A 14,894-nucleotide genomic window follows, 5' to 3' on the forward strand; every position below is an offset into this window, starting at 1 on the left:
ATATAATTCTTATACGAAATCCTACTCTACAGTCTAAGTCTAATAAAGTTGCATGTTATTTTCACACATTTTTGCCTTTGGTCAGTTTTGACAAAACAGTAAAAACACCACTCCATTTCTATTCCTCTTCTCTTGAGACTAATAGCCAATTCCATGTTATAATATTTTATATTTAAAACATTCAGAAGTCAAAATGTGTGGCATTTTCCACCTTGCCAATTCCACGTTAAGTCAATGGCATATTACCAAGCCAAGAAACCCAAAATTAGACAAAGGCAATCCATTGGGATCAGAAATTTGCCAAATCTCATAATTCAAAAAGAAACTGTTAAAGTTGGTTGTGGGGGTTCTGGCACTGTGAGTTTAAACATTCCATAATCGGGTTTGTATTTCATCTAATCATCAAGTCAGAAACTATACAAGTTTTGTCGGTGGGGGGAGAGGTTAAAATTTGTATTGTAATACATGAGTCTTTCCTTCCCATCCATATGTTTCAGTAAATTAAAATTTCTAAATCTTGTTTTTAAAATACGCCTTCTAAAAAAATTAAGTAGCCTGAAAATCATATTTTTTATTTTTTTTAAAGATTTAATTTTTTTCCTTTTTTCTCCCCAAAGCCCCCCAGTACGTAGTTGTATATTCTTCGTTGTGGGTCCTTCTAGTTGTGGCATGTGGGATGCTGCCTCAGCGTGGTTTGATGAGCAGTGCCATGTCCGCGCCCAGGATTCGAACCAACGAAACACTGGGCCGCCTGCAGGGAAGCACGCGAACTTAACCACTCGGCCACGGGGCCAGCCCCTGAAAATCATATTTTTGATACAGGAAACTTAAAATATTCAGGCTTTGAAAAGAAGAAAAAAAGGACACACAGTTTCTATATCCAAACGAGTGTCACGATCTAAGTATATTCAGAATTAAGTACATTTAAGCTTTCAATTTGTTTCTTTTATTAGTGGCTTTTTTTGTCTTTTGGAAAATCAGGCATTTGAAACTTTTATAGAATATGTTTTGAAGGTGGTCATTTATCAACCTAATTAAAAATGTTTCCATATAAATTCCATAAGAACAGTTCAAAGATAGTAGTTAGGGAAAGAGGTACATGTGAATTCTATTCTTATGTGGAGCTGCATGACTTATCATCCTATCAGAATACGACATGGAAAAGATTTTTATAAAATAATTTTTTCCCAACTGATTAAACTCAACATACTATGATCCTATAAATGGCAGTAACCACAACTTTTACCCTTCAACTTTGAGTACTGCTCTCCTTTCACATTCTCTGTCTGTTGGGCCCCATATTGATTCCTTTCATAATTTCTTCTTTCACACTTTTTACTCCCTCGTCTTTTTGTTTGTGTATGGAAAGATTTCTTCACCTTTATTCTCCCATCCTTCATGAGAAAATTGTTTTACCAGCATATTTTTAATTTCTAAAAGCTCTTTCTCATTTTCTCATTATTCATGTTTTTATGGCATCATGCTTCATGAAATGCTATGCTAACATCTCTTTCTATGGATTTTTTCTTTCATTTTCTTCTGTTTCCCCCAATTTCCTTCTCCTAATAACTTGTTTCAGTTCCGATCTTTCACGTTTGAGGCTTTCCTAGTCAGATGGATGAACTTGGCTGCCCACTGATATTTAAGAGTGAGTTAATAAAAGCTGAATGACATTCCTTAGGCAAAGGTGGGCTTTCTAAATTGGGTAGATTCATTTTTGTGTGCTGGTTTGGGAGCTTGTCATTCATAGGGGACCTCCAAGTGTAGGTATATAGGAAGTTTTTCTCTACAGGGATTCAGTTTCTCCAGATAACAATTTAACAATTTCTTGGGAGTTGGGGGATTCTTTCTCATTATTATTATTATTATTATTTATTATTATTATTATTATTATTGGTGAGGAAGATTGGCCCTGAGCTTACATCTGTTACCAATCTTCCTCTTTTTGCTTGAGGAAGGTTGTCCTTGAACTAACATCTGTGCCAGTCTTCCTCTATTTTTTTTTTTTTTTGAGGAAGATTAGCCCTGAGTTAACATCTGCTGCCAATCCTCCTCTTGTTTTGCTGAGGAAGACTGGCCCTGAGCTAACATCCATGCCCATCTTCCTCTACTTTATACGTGGGATGCCTACCACCGCACAGCTTTTGCCAAGCAGTGCCATGTCCCCACCAGGGATCCAAACCAGCAAACCCCAGGCTGCTGAGAAGCGGAACGTGAAAACTTAACTGCTGCGCCACTGGGCCGGCCCCCCTTGTATGTGGGATACCACCAGAACATGGCTTGATGAGCAGTGTGTAGGTCCGTGCCCAGGATCTGAATCCATGAATCCTGGTCTGCCAAAGCCGAGTGCGTAAACTCTACCACTACGCCACCAGGCTAGCCTCCCTTCTCATTATTTTATTCAATAAATTTTCTTCTGATTTACCCACGAGATCAGCAATCTTTGTTCACCATTCTTTGTGCACTTCACTCAGTAACTCCTAGATTTAATTGCCTTCTTTTGAAGGACATCTTGAGTAATTTCTTCAATAAAAGTTTTAGTGGACTGATTTTTATTTAATTTCTTGGCCTAGGAATTGCTTGACCATGCTAGTAAAATAAATTCAAAACCCAAAGCCTGGTAAGAGAGGATGGTAGTGACAAATTCCCAAGAGAGACTTCATTCATTCTACCTTCAGATCCCAAGATGAGAGAGGCGAATCTTTATGCTGCTTCGTGCATCAGTATGCAAACTCCTTCTACATAACCTTTCACTGAGGGTATCAACTTCCTTGCTTTATTTAGGCATCTAGTTCCTGGCCTTCCATTAGTCCACGGCTTTGTCTCTTATTCCAGGAAGAATAAAAACAAACAAAAAGCCCCTTCCCACTGGCTGCCACAACTGGTAAAGGATCTCAAAGCAGCTGCAGGGGCAGCCGACTACTTACTGTTCTGGTGTTCAGTTACCACTTCCTCTCTAGTCCCTGGGAAATTCTCCTACGGCTTTTTGAGCTCAGCTAGGTGTTAAGAGCATATGTGTTATACATTATTAAACATAGCTAGGTATTTTTTAGTGGGATGTCTTCTGGTTACCCAGTCTGACTACATAATTTTTTAATAGCATTTTAGAGGTATTTTTAGAATGGATACATACTAATTTCAAGTGTTTAGTCTACTATCGTCTGTGGAAAATAAAATGCTATTACTTTCGCATAATTATAAGATAGCTTTTTATGAATTCACTTAGGAATCATTTTCCTGACCATTTACTCTACGTTTTTCTAGTATTCATTTATTTTTATTAATATTGGAGAGATGTTAGGTGTTATAACTAAGATAATAGATAAGATAATAAGAACTAAGATAATAGATTCAGATTAGGACTAAAGGCTAATTCTACTACTTATTAGCTGGATGAGTTCAGAAAATTTATTTAAATATTTTGGACAATTCCCTGTTGTATAAAATACAAACATTAATATTACTTTGAAACACATAAAATTATAATTTTTGTAAGTCACAATGGCAGAATCTCAGCAATTTCTTATGCTTCAAACTAACACCACTTTGATGGAAATATCGCTTCCAAGAGGTCTGGTCACATAGCGGGTGGCCAAATGATGGCTCCACTTCTCTTAGGTAATGATTTCCAATTAGAATGAATTCTACGTGATACTGATCCACATGCATGCAAAGTTCTGGCTAACTGGGGGGCTAGCCCTGTGGCCGAGTGGTTAAGTTGGCATGCTCCACTTCCCTGTCCCAGGCTTTCACCGGTTCGGATCCTGGGTGTGGACCTAGCACCGCTCGTCAAGCCATCCTGAGGCAGCGTCCCAAATGCTACAACTAGAAGGATCCACAACTAAATATACAAATATGTACTGAGGGGCTTTGGGGAGAAGAAGGGGGAAAAAAAAAAACTCTGGCTATCTGGAAAGAATCAGACTTAGTTCTACATTATAGCCAATCTGGGGTTAACATTGGCTTGTAGAACATATCATGACAACTTCACTACATAATCATATATTTGGGGTTCTCCATTTACATATTTTCATTAAGCTGCATCAAGGATCATGACATATCACATTTTTACCTAAAAACCTCACAGCCAAAGGAATACATCTTTCCAAATTTTCTGTACAAGGTTCTAACTTGGTATTACCATCATTATGTCTTAACAATCTGAGTTAACCGGCTAAGAACCAGTACCTCAAACCCCACCTACGTCGGTCTGCATGGAGAGAACCAGTTTCTAAGGGGTGAGGAAGGTAGTTACTCACTGTTAGAGCTAGCAGTTTCCCGTAGGTGAGATGGGCAGGGATGTGGTCAGTCTTGGATCTCAGTGACTCCATATACCAATGCTCTGCTTCGGGGAGTTTGCTTAATCGCATGTAGGCTTCACCTGGAAAGTGATCACAAAGCTCAGTCGGAGGACACAGCTTTCCAACAGCATTTGCAACAATCATATCATGTTTATAGTTAGTCCATGAAATTTCAGATGCTGCGGCAGACACTTTCATCCATTGTCTCATTTGATTCCTCAAACATCATCATAATTTCCATGTTATAGGTAAGAAAACTTGAGTTTGGAGCAATTAAGTGAAATAGCTCAAGTTAAAAATATAGTAAATGGTAAAGCTCTGATTTTTAACGTAGGAACATGTGACTCCCAAGCATATGCCCTTTGTGACTAATTCTTTTTCTTTTTCTTTAAAGATAGGTTTATTCTTTCTTATGTACAATCATTTGTTCTTTTTCATTCACATTCATTCATTACTTTAGAAATTCAAGGATTTATAGAATAACTACTAAGTGGAGAGCATTAGGCAGGACCTAGACGAAAGAAGTTTAAGATCCTACCCTTCATGGTTTACAAGCTTGCTGAGAAAGTAAGATGAATTGAAGGAGTTAAAATATTTTGGATTAAGCACTGGTGCTAGATTTTAGTTTTTTCTGAAATTATTTGCATTTTATATTTTAATAAGCAAATAAACTTTACCAGTTCCATTTGGAAAATCCAGTGAATATATGACAACTATTTAGCATTCCAAGCATCTCGTACAAAGCTAGTCTGAGACCTTTCAGCCATCAGTTATTACTTTCAAGTTATACAAATTCTACCTACTAAATAGCATTTCACTAACAGCCAAGCAAGAAAAAAAGAAATTGGAAATAAAGCCAAAAGAATATCAGTTGCCTGCTTTATCATCATCCCCCCTCCCTTACATGCTTATAGTATGGAAGAATATTCACCTGATGGGAAAATTATATTTTAAGATGATTTGTGCATTTAAATTAAATATTGTAGGTTTAATAAGCAAAGCAAATGTAGAAGCTACTCAACTTCTGAGATCAGACAATAGACTGGTAACCTGTATTATTTTTCAAGTGGGCCTTTAGAGCTTAACTAATCATGATTATGATAGCTTTTTTCATGTAGAAGCATCAGCAGAGGCTTTTCCTAAATGCATTACCCACACTGGTTGTACATCCTTGCTTCAAAAGAAGAGCTAGCTTCCTTTTATTTTCATGTATTCTCCTTGTATTAGCACAGCACTGTCAACACAAATGTTTGATGAATTGAATTGATTTGAATCTCCTGACCTTAGGAGTCCCTTTGCTCATTCAGTTAGTAAAAAATATTGATGACAAATAATATGTAATAAGTACAAAAATGTACGTATCCACTCACACACATCTATGTCTTTCTAGTTCTTAGAACAATCTTTAAACTATACTATGATAAAAATGATAGCTGAATTTATTTTTTTCCTAAAGCCTAAAGTGTGTTGAATTTAAGAAGAATTTCTTTAGATTAAATTGCACGCCCAGGGCGAGATGTAAGGAACACTGAAGCAAAGATCAAGACTGGAATGGAACACACAAAATGCTCACAGTTGATAGAATGATAAAATTAGGCATAGACTTTTTATAATATTCATAAGTTTCTGTAATAATTTTACTGGTTTTATTATAATATCTCTATAAAAATCGAAACATCGTCAGACGAATTGTTTTTTGTTTGCTCTGTTGAACTAACAAATGTTTCCAAATAAAGAAAACAGGAATTTTTCCTAGGGAAAGTGAACAGCTTCATATTAAAGCAATACTAGACATGATTCACGTAACAGGAAAAAGTGCGCAATCACTAAAGTACTGAAAATTTTAAAGCAATTAATGACAAATTTTATCCAAATATTTTCTCTAAAATGGATTCTAAAGCCAGTAGAAAACACATACTAAGTTCAGAATTAGAGATGAAAGATGGGTCTGCGTTAAGAGCTCTGTTTGGAATCAACCTAAAATTACACTCTGGGTCTTCAAGTACTCATAGATTAGTTTTCAGAAGTTGTACAATCATTGCATTTAACATAGCCTCTACTTTTCATCTATCAAAAAAATTCAACTAAGTTTTAGAATAATAACAGTAGGTTTTCTGTACAGAAAAGAGTGTGAGAGAATTCCAATTCCAGAGTGGTTTGGAGATTCAAATCTGTTTTACATTTAAGTTGTTGATGTCTGAAAATCATTTCAGAAAGTGAACTACTTTTTTCTGTCAGAAATCTATCATTATTAAAAGCTATTTTGAAAATGAAATGTTATTAATTTGCTAAATAATTAGTGGCTGGCCCATTTTCTTCAGTAAGAATTCATAAGCATCTTATTAATTTGTAAAGCTTGTGAGATGGAAAAATATCAAAGGGCTATAAATAAGAAATATAATGTAATAATGCATCCTGGCAAGTATATGAAAATGATAAATAACTAGCCTACTTGGGTACTATTCATTACAACTTAGAAAAACTTTGTGTAACTATTTATTGTATATAACAATAATGGCAATGACAATCATTCATTGAATGTTTACTATTATTATTTTTTAAGATTTTATTTTTCCTTTTTTGTCCCCAAAGCCCCCCAGTACATAGTTGTGTATTTTTAGTTGTGGGTCCCTCTAGTTGTGGCATGTAGGATGCCGCCTCAGCATGGCTTGATGAGCAGTGCCATGTCTGTGCCCAGGATTTGAACTGGCAAAACCCTGGGCAGCCAAAGTGGAGTGCGCGAACTTAACCACTCAGCCACGGGGCTGGTCCCCGAATGTTTATTATTAGTTAGGCTAGCAAACCACAGGGAGCAAATGTGTGATCTGTGAGCACCCACTCCTCTCATTCTATACCTCTGGGCATGTAGAATGTTTTCTCATTTAGCCTACAAGTTACCTCAACACATTCCCCCTTTCAACCACTACCAACCAACTGTGCAGAGTAGGTTTGCAAGATGCAACATATTTTAAATCTCTATATGAGTTGCTTTGCATATGTATCTCAATTTTTATTAAGGAATGTCATTACCTGGACTTTACACATGAGGAAATTGAGAAGCAGAGTGGATAAATAAAACAGACAAAATCATAAATGTAGAAAGTAGTAAAGCTGCAATTCAAGCCCAGGACGACCTGACCTCAACGCACGTTGCTTTAATCAGTTGGCAGAGAACAATCACAAACTTTGCAACTCTCCAGCTCGGGTGAAAATTATACCCTCTCTCTCCTGGAAAACTGTTTCCTAGCTGTGATACATTGGCCATCAAGTTCATTTCACTTTGCCTTGGGCCTATCTATTGAATTAAAGGAATAAGAAAGAGCAATAATAATCCATGGCTGACCTTTAAAAATGCTTCTGCTGCATATGCTACTAAATTCTTAAGAGGGGAATATGTAGCATATAAGACGCACTTTAGTGCCAAGGTTAACCTTAACACAAAAACAGTCTCTGAAAGTGGTAATAAAATCAAGATGCAAAAATGCAAGAAAATGATCATGGATGAATTTAAATGTGTTTAAAAGATAACTCAATAAATATTTAGGCAATAAACAATACAAGAACAAGTACTTCTATATCCCTGGCACTGCCAAAGTGGGAGCTTCACAATTCTCATTTCTAATTCAGAGTAGGGCTCAGAATACCCATGTTATGGATGAGGAGGAAGGCTCAGGAATGAAAAGTGACTTGCATGGAAACAATTAATAGTCCTACCCTAAAAGGTTTGACTGGGTCTAAAGCCCATGCCTTATTCCATTGCATCAAACTCCCTACCATATAAAGCATATTATTTACTGAATATCTACTAAAGTCTTAAGCATATTATCTTTATACTTTTACATTATCATCCCTACACTGTAATTACTATCAGTCTGATTTTACAAATGAAGTGACTGTGGCTCCCTGAGCTTAATCAATTTGCTCAGTGTTCAAAACCAAGTAAATGCCCAACTCAGGATTCAGATTAGAGTTCTCTCTGGCTCTTTCTACCGTACAATTCTGTTCAAATAGTATAAAAAATAACCAAAGAGGGGACACAATAACCACAAAAAAGTGCCATCAGTGGATTCAGTTTTTGGAGAGCATGAGATATATGTAATTCTTCAAGCTTGATTAAAATATTAAAATCATAAAAATTTCATGAAGGAAATGACCACAGGAAAAGGAAGTTCAGTGTGTTCAATAAGGAAGGAAACAAAGATCCTTGCTCAGGAGTCGGGGGAGGGGGGAGGGCTAAGTTAAGTCATCTTCTCTGGTACTGTAATTCTTCTTAACTTATAATAATAGAAAAAAAATGTTTATAGTACCCAGGAGGAAAGGAGCAATGATGACTATTTTTCCTTCTCATCCTGCAAAAAATGACATAATAGAGGCACTTTCATAAGAATGAGAAGATTTGCTGTGCAATGATGTAGCGATCAGGTTCATCACCCAGATTTATTTCCGACTCACTCACAGACAAAAGGGATTTGGATGTCTCCAGGCTGGCTTCAGGCAGATAGAAACCAGTTTCAGATGTAGAACAAATAATGTCACTCTTCTTCCGTAAAAAGCTCCAGGTCTAAATAACCCAGGCAAAGGCTAACTCCTTAAAGGAAAGAACGCTGGATTATTGATGCTGTAATAGTCCAGATCTCAGTGAGTCTCATGTTTCAAGTCACTGGACAGCTCCAACTTGCAGTTAAAGAACAGAGCATGTAGTGGGACATGCTAGCTATATTCGCCAGTGTTACCTTTGTTTCTCCTGGCCTTGCTCAAGATAGCATATTTCTACATTAAGATTCAGTTTAGACTCCCTACTTTTTTCTTTCAGTTTTATTGAGATATAACTGACAGACAGCACTGTATGAGCTTAAGGGGTACAGCATAATGACTTGACTTACATATACGTATTGTGAAATGATTACCTCATCAAGTTTAGTTAACCTCCACCATCTTAGATAAATACGAAGAACGAGTTCTTCCCTCGTGATGAGAACTTTTAGGATCTACTCTCTTAGCAACTTTCAAATACACCATACAGCAGTGTTGACTATAGTCATCATGCTCTATGTTCCATCCCCAGTACTTATTTGTCTTATAACTGAAAGTTTGTACCTTTTGACTACCTTCATCCAGTTTCCCCTTCCCCCGGATTCCCTATTTTTTCTAAAAAAACTATTGTGATTCCCTGTACTAAAAGTGATCACCCCTTACTCAACTCTTACTGTTAAATGTCTTTTTTTAATTCTTGAATACTTATCTTGCATATCAGTTAAGGTTAACCAACACGGATAATGCATATGTGGTTAACATAAATGTTAATGAGATATCATTCATTCACGCCTTCAAGGTACTTACGGTCTAGTGACAAAGAAATATTTTTATCAGTTATATTCCGAAGTTTGATTTTTAGGTGCACATGAAACAAAACAAAAACTTTTTCAAAATTATTATTTATAAATTTCATTTAATCTGTGGTAAGAAATGTGATTTCATTGATATCATGGTTTAGAATGAAGAAAAATATTAAGTTAATAATAACACAGAGCAAAATCATCACAGCAGAGCACGAGTGAATGTGACGTGGATGGCCCCAAGGGGCATACATTGACCTATAATTTGAGGAGTATGAAAGTTTCAGGAGTACGTTTGTAAAAAACTGCTACACCAGCACACTGGGGAGAAAACGTATCTTTGTAAAAGGTCTCACAGAAGTTATAGCATTTTTTTCTGGCCTCTGAAGAATGGAGGCACTCATAAAATACCCCCACATGATTTCCAGCAGGCTTCCTGCAGCCAGCACAGTGAAAGCATCGAATTGCCCCTACTGTGAATTTTAGGATACTCTGCCTGAAGGGCAGACACTCTCTCATAACCAATCTAATCCAAGTTTGAGGATTTGGCTAGTCACAAAGGTAATCATCCGTTTGTAACAAATGCTTATTTTCCATTTAACATATCAGGTTTATTTTAGTGGTTTTTATGCTTAGCGTTTTTATGTGCTGGTCATTTTTCTTTTTATAAGTACTTTACCAATTTCCAAGCTTGTTATGATCATTTCCTTTTTATATGTTACATTTAATTCTTTTCTTAGGAACTAATTTTGCCACATAATTTTAAAATGAAGAAAATACATTTTAATTGATGAAAGAATTGATTAATTTGGTTTGTTTCATCCACCTGTTGAAATTACTTACAATTATGATACAGCATTGAAGTATAAACCATATACAAAAATAGTAGTTAGCGGCTGGGTTCCAAATTCTTACTTTGCCATTAAATAGTTGTATGGTTGTAGACAAGCAAGTTATTTGACAGGGCCTTAGTTTGATCATCTACAAAATGAGGGGCTAAGAATAAATAACTCCTTAGTCCCCAAAATGATATAGATAATCATTTGTAGATCCACTACTGTCTAGTAATTTATACTTAATCATTTCACAAACCACTGACGATATCCTAGTTAGTATAAAAAGCAAGTATTATACTCAGGGATTTTCTAGATGATCTATTCAAGATTGACTAGATTAAGTCCTAATTATTCCTTTGTAAAAATTTTTAACATTTATATAATTGCTATCTCATTATAAACAAATCTGCTCATTGTAGAAAGTCTGAAAGATCTTACTTTTATTAAATTGAATGAATTCCATCATTCATAGATAGTGACTGGTAAAGTTTTAGTGTTTTTCCAGAATTTATTTTACATACTGAAAAAAAAATCAGTTAAAAATAATAAGTAAAATATTTTGCTAGTTTGAAGTATTTAGGTCCCTTCTAGTGTTCTACTATACTAAATAAAAATATGATGATTTTTCCAAAATTCAATTTCTCATTGAAGATCACATTCAATTTTTTGTTCATTCAAATTCTCCTCCAAACTTTTTATGCAAGTACAGCATCTACTTCAACAGTTCTCATCCTGTTTTGTGATTATCTTCTATTTTCATGTCTCTTATTATTACCTTAGAATACATATATAGCAGTGGAATTCTTGAACTAAAAAGCATTGGAAAATTTAATGTTCAGGATACAGATTATCAAATTAGCCCATCAAAATACTGTACCAAATTCCCTTTCACAAGTGGTATATGAAGAGAACAAGTTTTCTAAGCTGTCATCAAAATGACATTCTAATGCTTTTTAAAACGTCCATTTGAAATGAAAAAAATGCTCTCAATTTTCTTTATTTTGATTATTAATGAAAATAACATACTTTCACCTTTTTTCGACAAATTTTTACCATTAATATTTTTTATTTGCAGATTATTGTTTAATGGTTTTAAGTCATTTTTCAATTAAGATACTTACCTTTCCCTTATGATATGCAAAACATGTTTAAAATTGATTTTCATTTCAGAATATTTTAATTTTTATATATGCAAATCAAGTTGACTTTTCCTTTGTAGCTTTACCATTATCTTCCATGAACAAAAAATTATTCTCCAAATCATAGGGACATATATTCTCTTCTAATTATACAGTTTCATTATTAAAATTTGCTACTTATTCTATATGAAATACATTTTGCTACATGCCGTGATGTATCTAATTTTATTCTTTCCAAACATTTAATCAATTGTCTGAGATCAACTGTTATAAGAACTTTCTTCCCTTACCACTATTTAATTCTACAGTCATCATCTCCAAGAAATCATGTAAACTTTGATCTGTTCCTAGAGTCTCCATTTTGTCTGGGGTTCTCTTCTTATACCATTATAACACTGCTCTAATTACTGTAGCTCTAATATTTTAATTTCGAGTAGAGAAGGTCTCACCCAATATTCTTCTCTAAACTTTCTCGGCTCTATTTTCTTGTCAAGTCTACCAGAAGAACTTTGGAACCATTTTGTCAAATTTATTTTGGGAATGTTTATTGCTATTGAATTATAATCTACGAATCAATTTAAGAAGGGAAGTTTTACAAAATCGAGTTTCCCTGTTCAAGCTTAGTACTCAATTCTTCATTTATTCAAACTCTCCTCCCCCTTTTTATGTACCTATAGGACCTACCTCACCAATTATAATCTTCTGGATCTCAAACTAGACTATGAGATGTGTAGAGCCAGACCTAAAACCCTTCATCTCTTTATCTGTCCTCCAATCTAAGTTCAGAATCCTCTGACTCCAAAGATTCTGGATAAATATCTAAGACATAATTGACCATATTATGTATCCACTTGGATTTACATTTTACCCAAAATGTCACTGAAGAGAAATTTCCACGTAATTCCTTTTTCCAGAATCTGTAGTCTGACAGAACATATGACATCAGGAGCCTACTCTATCAAGAGTTTCACTTGCTGCGATTTTAATTCTCACTTTTTACTTCACAGTGTAGCATTAACATAGAAACATTAGGGGTCTGGCTTTATTTCTTTCTTTATGCCATAAACTTGCTATAACTATTGGCTGTCAAATTTTGTGAATCTCTCGTATTTCCATCCTAATAATTTCCTCAGTCTTTTCTTATCTTTATAAAAATAACACAGTCCAGTTGCCTAAGATATATTAGTTTTTATTAGAAATCCTCAATAGCTCCTGCACAGAGCAGGAAAAGACAAAGAAAAAATAAAATGATTACAGAAATTAGAGAAGCTACTTAGTCTCTAATGACATACGTCAACAATTATAACTTCTTCCACCGGGGTGAAGGCATTGGAAGTAAAAGGACATATAATCCAAGGCTTAAACTGAGGGGGTTATGAAAACACTCAATATGCAACTCTTCACTTAGTCCTGTATCATCAAACTTAAGAGGAAAACCTTGAAGCCTGAAAGGGTAGTTTTAAAGCAAAGAGAGGAAATGCAGGGGAAAAAAATGAATAAGTGTTTCACCAAGGAAAAAGAATAACCATCAAAAAAGCAGTTAAACTTAAAGGTTCTTAATTTCCAGTCTGAGGTTATATACAGGAAACATCTGATGTGCCATCAAAATTTAACTTGGAAAAAAGCCAGGCGCCGGTGTCAGTATTTCTCTGCTTGCAACTGGGGATCCTGAAGTTCTCCAGGCTAATCCAACTCCCTTTATGTTTTCAAGGAAATAAATCACTAAAAATAATCTATCAATGAACGCTGGAGCCAATCCTATTAAGTGCTCAGAATTTTCCAAAAAAGAGAAAGTGAGACTGTGTGTGTTCATGTGTATGTTGGAGGAAGTGATGATCTTCTCCCGCAAAATATAATACCTATCCTCAAGAGAATTACAATGGAGTACACAAAATGTCTTAATATAACTGAAATAATCAGAGAACACTAGAAATATGCAAGGAAGTGCTAAACTGTGTTAAGAAAAAAAAACGGTTTACAGGAGAGAAAAGAAAAAAGAATTAGTAAATGTTGTACTGGGCTGGAAAGAATTCATGAAAATAATAGTATTTAGAGAAACAGGATGTGAATGTTTGCAGGAAAATGTCAGAAATGTTTAATAAAAGCATTTTCAGTTTTATGCATATCTTCTTAGGAATACATTTCATATGTATTCCTGGATCAAGCAATATGTCTCTATAATATGCAATGAATAATTTATTTTATGCCATAAATTTTTATACTGATGTTAATTACTAAGGTATATCAGAAATTTAAAAATTCATCCTATTTTTAATGAATACTTGAAAATAAGATTCTACAAGAGCTCACAAACCCCCATACCCATAATTAATATGTTGACAAAAAAGACACGCATTCTAGAACAAAACTTTGCATGCTATAGTTTAATTCTTTATTCGATTTGAATATGACAATACCCTCTATCAGTGTGGACAAAATTAAAACTAAATAACCGCTCATTTGGGGAGTTAAACGAGATTTTTATGTAGAAAACAACTTTTCCCTAAGTATTAGGAAAAAGAGATAAATACACACACAGAAAAGTACATACAATTAGTGTTGTGTTTAATTTTTAACTTTATTTGTATTACTTGCCTATTTTAAATACATGCAACATAACCTTTCCTTGACATTGATTTTCAAAATTTTATCCTTTATACAGGATTTTCTTCTTCCTCATGATTATGTCCATTTCATCGAAATGTCATCAAAATTGGACCCTCTTAAGAATGCCAGATTTTGCAATCTAGTTAACTAATTTCCCAACTATAACATAATATCACTTTAATTTTTAAGAACAATCCAACACATATGCATTTACTACTGAGCAAAAGATTCACTCCATGCATATTGCCCAATAAATGAGTAAAATGTATACCTTTTCTCATTTATTTTCACTGAAGCCTCAGAAAACAGATTTTTCAAGAAGAACATATTGAAACTATTTGGGAATCAGAGAATAAGGATATAATTAGGTATTAATTTGACTATACTCATTTCCTTAGAACTCAATTTAAAAAATAGATTTTAAGCTTCCATCTTTTCCTTTACCACTAAACTGGCAAAAGTATGAATTAATGTAACAGGTGGGCTCATGCGGTTTTAATAGCAATGAAATATAATCAACTGTCTCATATCATGTTTCCAGGAAAGAAAGCGACATCTAGACCTTACCATGATCCTTAGGCAACCCTTCTATTGGCATAAAAGTATTCAAACTCCCCATAGGGACCATATATCTTCTGGTCCTGAGTTTAATTGAAACTTTAAACAAAATATATT

At 34.6% G+C, this 14,894-nt stretch overlaps 1 protein-coding gene across 5 annotated transcripts in view; it reads right to left on the reverse strand.

Annotated features, from left to right (window-relative positions):
* TMTC2 (transmembrane O-mannosyltransferase targeting cadherins 2) overlaps nucleotides 1-14,894 on the reverse strand; it is a 386,898-nt gene that overhangs the window by 125,582 nt on the left and 246,422 nt on the right. For all 5 annotated transcript variants that reach the window (XR_011502690.1, XM_014833852.3, XM_070507209.1 and 2 more), the window contains one exon: nucleotides 4,260-4,381. Coding sequence is in view for 4 of the 5 variants with exons in the window: in XM_014833852.3 (XP_014689338.1) it covers nucleotides 4,260-4,381 (122 nt within the window). In the remaining variant the exon portion in view is untranslated. The remainder of the gene's footprint in view (nucleotides 1-4,259; nucleotides 4,382-14,894) is intronic.

The sequence above is a fragment of the Equus asinus genome, chromosome 4, assembly GCF_041296235.1.
Source record: "Equus asinus isolate D_3611 breed Donkey chromosome 4, EquAss-T2T_v2, whole genome shotgun sequence".
NCBI lineage: Eukaryota > Metazoa > Chordata > Mammalia > Perissodactyla > Equidae > Equus > Equus asinus.